Source organism: Eupeodes corollae, chromosome 3 (assembly GCF_945859685.1).
Source record: "Eupeodes corollae chromosome 3, idEupCoro1.1, whole genome shotgun sequence".
NCBI classification, from domain to species: domain Eukaryota; kingdom Metazoa; phylum Arthropoda; class Insecta; order Diptera; family Syrphidae; genus Eupeodes; species Eupeodes corollae.
Window position 1 is genome coordinate 27098047 of NC_079149.1, and position 5838 is coordinate 27103884.

At 36.1% G+C, this 5838-nt stretch overlaps 2 protein-coding genes across 3 annotated transcripts; one reads left to right on the top strand and one right to left on the bottom strand.

Annotated features, from left to right (window-relative positions):
• The first annotated feature begins 1219 nt into the window (after positions 1-1219).
• On the top strand, positions 1220-3532 carry LOC129951308 (putative nuclease HARBI1). Of its 2 annotated transcripts, XM_056063402.1 has the most exons (5): positions 1220-1822; positions 1897-2060; positions 2119-2389; positions 2462-2879; positions 2943-3532. In XM_056063402.1, exons 1-5 carry the CDS (start codon positions 1676-1678, stop codon positions 3137-3139), a joined length of 1197 nt encoding a protein of 398 aa, XP_055919377.1. In that variant the 5' UTR covers positions 1220-1675; the 3' UTR covers positions 3140-3532. The 2 variants fall into 2 exon arrangements, with proteins under 2 accessions (XP_055919377.1, XP_055919376.1); XM_056063401.1 differs by having other exon boundaries at positions 2462-3530.
• Positions 3533-4345: 813 nt separating this feature from the next.
• Positions 4346-5451, bottom strand: LOC129950384 (uncharacterized). The gene is made up of 3 exons (XM_056062327.1): positions 4965-5451; positions 4650-4906; positions 4346-4588 (listed from the first exon to the last, which is right to left on the bottom strand). The coding sequence occupies exons 1-3, from the start codon at positions 5143-5145 to the stop codon at positions 4346-4348; spliced, it is 681 nt and encodes a 226-aa protein (XP_055918302.1). The 5' UTR covers positions 5146-5451.
• Positions 5452-5838: the final 387 nt, after the last annotated feature.

The following is a 5838-nucleotide window of genomic DNA, read 5'->3' on the forward strand; positions in this document are numbered from 1 at the left end:
TACCAAAACTGGTTCTCCTGGTTCACCCTATTAGTTCGGTACCGTTTGGACACAGCCCTACTACACCGAAGGAGCTCTGGTCTGCCTTGTGCCATGACGTCCCGATTGTACAGGAGTCGCCTATATACGGTTCGTCGTCTGACATGGTAGAGTAACGGAACTGCCAATCTATCCTGTATCAGACCGTATCTATCGAAAAAAAGGAATGCCTCTGGTGGCATGAAGCAGCTCAAGCGTGCACTTTTAAAATACTCGTCGTTCGAATAGAACGCCCCAAAAGTTAAATTGTTGTTCGAAGACATAGCTCTTGCAACGTGACCTCGAACGAGTTTTTTCTGTTAGGGGGCAACGTTGAACTACACAGGACAACCATAAACGATCATACGCCGTATGAGGGCCATGTAGCAAATTACCTTCACTTGGGGGTCAATCCGACTGCTAAAAAGCAGCCGTTTCGTCAGAGCGAAGGCTCCTCTGGCCCTGGTCAGAGCAGCATTTATATGTCTGTCGAAATATAAATACTGATCTAACCAGATACCGAGGTACTTCACTACACTTCTGCTGGCTTATGGCTGCCCGTGAAGATCAACGATGACCATCTTGCGCCAATTCTTGCACGTATCCCTCGTGGCCCCAGCCAAAGGAGTCCGGAACAGAATTTTAGGTAATAACCCTCTAACTATACGGTTTCAAAGGCCTTTTCCAAATCAACCAGAACGGCACCTTCCTGTGCATTAGGTCCGTAAAGCTGAAAAACCACAATCGAATTTCGAAATTCTGATGATGGGGTAATGAAGGGCTCTTTTTGTGCCAATTTAGTGCTGTAATCGCGACTTGGTTCAAAAATCCCTTCCCCTTCAAACTTGTGGTATTCTCAGCTTGACGTCAAGCTGGAAACCCCACACCTTTTAGTTCATAATTCAAAGAACTAATGATGAGGGAATTTAGAGCTCTTTTTGAGCTCCTAAGTTAGCGAAACTCCACATTAGTACCTCCACCCCTTACTTCCTAAATTGGGTCGCAAAGTTTACATTTTTGGAGACTTTCTAAACCAGACAAAATATTAAACAACAAAAGATGGGGTCATTAAGTGTTTTTTTTGCGCTCCTTAGTTAGCGGAACTCCAAATTGTTTTTTAAGCCCATATTCCCAAACTTAAGTCGCAACGCTTAAACTTTTGGAGACTTTCTCAAACAAAATTTTTTAAATCTAAAGCCTAGTACATACTTCCTCGTGAAGTGAACGTTCGCCAGTGGAGAAAGTGAACTTTTGACATTGCTCACTGGTACACACTTGTGAGTACACGTTGTGAACATTTGACGTTTCAAAAACACTCTAATGAAGACATAAATCCTTCGTACGTATCACCCTCCAAAACCCATTTGTTTACATTGTTGTATTTGTAATTTTGACATTATGTCCATGAATAAATGTGAAATTCAAATCACTGATAAACTAAATTTCCACGCACCGGACCTCATCAATTGTGTCTTAGTGTGCGTGTTTTCACGCACACTAAGAATTACTTTATGAGGTCCGTTTCTGGTTTAGTTTATAGGCAAACCAATATAGCTACCGAGGATTTATATCTTTACTAGAGTGTTTTTGGTTTGAAACATCAACGCAAACAATGCATAGCACAAAATAAATCTTTGGTGTGGATACATTTCTTAAAATGGAGGAAAAAAGCATAATTATCGCTGCAACTTCTGTTTTAATTCTCACGAGAATTTGCTTGAGACGGAGACGTAAAATGAAACGAAGATTATTTTGGGTCAATCCATATTTACAGGGACGAAGTTCTTTCGGAAGATTCAATGATGTATGTACATGTACAAGGCTCAAATCAAAATATCTTAAGAGTTTTTAATTAAAATTATTTAATTTTCTTTTCAGTTTGATGATATGATGAATTACCCTGCAAGTTTTCGGGAGAACTTTCATATGAGCTATGAGCAGTTTCATTATATTTACGACAAAATAGAAACACATCTGAAACCAGTAAAATATTCCAGAGCTGATATAATTCCTGCAAAAGCAAAACTAGCAATGGTCTTAGAGTAAGTTCCCAAGTATCAAGAATTTCCATTTTGACTAATTCCTTTTTATTTAACCCAGATTTCTTGCTTGTGGTTCGCTTCAAAGACACATTGCATCTGTTTATCGAGTGAGCAAACAAGCTTTTGGTCTAATTGTTGATCAAGTTTGTATCGCTATATGCACCGAGATGAGTGACGAGATGCCAAAAATGAGGAAAACAAATTGGTTGGAAGTTGCAAATAAGTTCAATGCTAGATGGAATTTTCCCAATTGTGTTGGAGCCATTGATGGCAAACATATAGCCATTAAGTGCCCCAAAAATGCCGGGTCCTTGTTCTACAATTACAAGGTTAATTTTTTTTTAATTTTATATTTATTAACTTTTTTTAACTTTATATTATTTGTTTTTTAACTCCACCAGAAATTCCACAGCATTGTTTTAATGGCTGTTGCTGATGCTCAATACAGATTTATATATATCGACGTTGGAGCCTATGGATCAGAAGGAGATGCTTCTGTGTTTTTAACAAGCAGTTTTGGTCGAAGTATCGTCCAAAATACGATTGCCTTACCTGAAAGCACTTATATTGGGTGCAATCAAATGCCTTTTGTTTTTGTAGGTGATGATGCATTCCCCCTTTCAGAACGAATTATGAAACCATACACACCACAGCGTGGAGCAAATCTCTCGGACTCGGAAACAATTTTCAATTACAGGCTTAGTCGGGCCCGCCGATGTGTTGAAAACTCATTTGGCATTTTGGTTGCCAAATTTGCATGTCTCTCACGTACGCTTTTTTGCGGTCCTGAAAGAGCACAAAAAATAACATCGGCGTGTTGTATTCTGCACAATTATTTATTAAAAAGTGATCGAAATTTCTATTGTCCAGACAATTTTGCAGATCGCTATGACGTAGATGGACGTCTCATTGAAGGGGAATGGCGGAATAAAGTACAAAATATTATCCATCTAGATAGATCATCACAACGACAATCAAGGCCAAACGAAAGTTCGAAAAAAACAAGAGATGTTTTCAAGGAATTCGTCAATTCAAATGATGGTTCCCTTCCCTGGCAGAGAACCGCAGTTTTCTTATAAAAAAAAACAATAATAATACAGAGATATAATTTTAATATACATTATCTTTTAACTGAAAATTTGTTTAAACATTTTAAGAAAAAAGTACGAATTGTAAGATTATATTTGAAGAAAATTTTTAATGAAAATCTTCTTTTAAACATAACATTAAATATGTATAACTATCAGTTTCTTTTCTTTGTTGAATAAAATTGTATCAAATTTTCACTCAAGAACTATTTTTATTCTGAAAAAAACTAATGCCTTATTGCGTTTCCTGACATAATTTAATTTCTTCATAGCACAACGGTCGAAATCGGCGAAATTGAAAACGAGAAAAAAGAGCATGTAATGTATGTAAATGATAACAATAATTGGAATCTCAATAGGGGTATATAGGGATCCAGTGCAACGAAAAAGTGTAAAACCGTGGGTTTGCATATAACTTACAAAAATTTCGAGTAAAATTCTTGGAAGTGTTGCATACAAACCACTGTCATTTCAAAACTACTCTCTTCATTGAGATGGTTCAAACGGTTCGGAGTTTTAATTTATGTCTGCTAACTGATTCCGTAAACTCTATTAAATTCAAAAAATTATTTCAAAAAATTTCCATCTAAAAATTGTTCGAACTTTTTTTTTGAGAATCAAAAAATTTAAATAATACTTTTACATGGGAATTTTTTGAAATCATTCTTTAAATTGAAAATGGTTGTAAGAAACACTTAGGTGACATAAATTATAACTCAGAACCGTTTGAACCATCTCAATGAAGAGAGTAGTTTTGAAATGACAGTGGTTTGTATGTAACACTTTCAAGAATTTCGCTTGAAATTCTTGTAAGTGTTTAACATGCAAACCACCGTCATTATTGGCTTGTATTAAATAAATGCACTAATTCGCATAAACTTGCTCCCATAGCTTACTTAAACGTCTACTAACAACTTTCCTTTCCATTTCGTCATCTTACCTTTTGTTTTCTTTCTTGCCTATCCATTTTCCACTCTTTTGATTTCGTCAGCTTCCCAAATCACGCTAATATAAACACACAAATCTAACAAAACACTCATTTCAATTTTATTTCATAGGTACATATAAATCAATTGGATAAATTCACACTTAATTTTTTAGGTCTGATTTCGCAGGTCTGAATTCAAGTTTGAATATATCTGGAAAAACTTTTCCAAAAATTGTCGGAGGATGATGTGGTTGATTTAAATCAGTAATTCATTCCAATGACACACTTTTAATTTTTTCGCAGGTCATTGTAATGAATTGCTGATTTAAATCAACTACATCATCCTCCGACAATTTCTGGAAAAGTACGTCGAGGTTTTTCCAGATATATTCGAACTTTAATTCAGATTTCGAAGCAGCCGAATTTTGTTGGACAAATGTGCTTAGTGTCTTTGTCAAGTCGGACACTGATGCTTCCAGCGCATCTGGTGTGTTGCTTCCTCTCTTTGAAGCCTGAAATGTATGTTAATAAATTAGTAACAATAATTAATAAGTTAAAGGAAAAATGTATTACATATTTATATATTGCCGAACTTGACTCCCCTTCACTTAAAGACTTTGTTTCCTCCTCTGTGCCACCCATAATTATAGTGGACCGAGGAAACTTGGACGAGGTTGGCGTGAGGAATGCCAAAGCGTCATTCAGTTCAGAGCACCCGGTTTCACCAAAGAACATTTCGTCGCCACTGTCTCCCGATTTTCCACAAACTTTTTTGTGTTTGTGGCGTAGGCTGTCTCGGATGCTTTTGTAAATGGCTCGGCAGTCATCAACTGAAAAATTTATACAAACATTATTATACTAATCAGGAAATAATGTGGGTATATTTACCACTTCTGTCCATTTTCTTGGCCACACGCATCCAAGCAGCGCTGACAGCATTTTTGTTCGCGTGCAACTTGTTCTTTAAATTGTGGATCACATCCTCGTCTTTGATGAAACCGGAGAGCTTGATTTTGTCCTCATCTGATGTCGGCTTTCTCTTATTTCTCTTTTTTGATGTGTTATACATGTTTTATGTTGCTGTTTTTGAGAGGCCAACATCGTCAACTTCATCTTTTGAATCTTCAAATAGGTATTGTATTTCATATGACACCATTTTAACTTTTTTTTTTCAGAAAAACGCGCAAGCAGCCACAAACTTTAAAATGCCGAAACCAAATGTCAAAGCTTCACCAACAGTTCCCGTACATTTTGCACGTGAATTGCCCGTGAACGAAAACTCTCCACTTTGTTCTCCACTCAGCTTCACGAGCAAGTTCACGGGTGAACCAAAAACTGAAATTTGTATGGGTTCACGAGATGGTTCACAAGTATGTACTATGCTTAATGATGGGGTAATTTAGGGCTAATTTTAGTAAAGTGCTCTTATCTCGATTTGAAACTCAAAATAAAATTACAAAAAATACAAAAACTTCCATTTCATTAAAGATAAGACAATTTTCAAACAAAAATAGCAGTTTCGTGTTTTATTCCCACTGGTTTGTGATTTACAAAGAAGAAATCAGTTTGTGATGAAGTCACTCCCAGTAAACTGAACTTCACTTCACAGGCTTAACTCATTTATATTTACGAGTACTCTTATTTTATTTTGGAGATTTGTAACAACCAATTATATTCAAACAAAACTGTTCAACCAATCAGATCAAGAATTTCTTTTTTGAAATCAAAGTAACCTTAATCGGAATTTAAAATTTAAAAAATC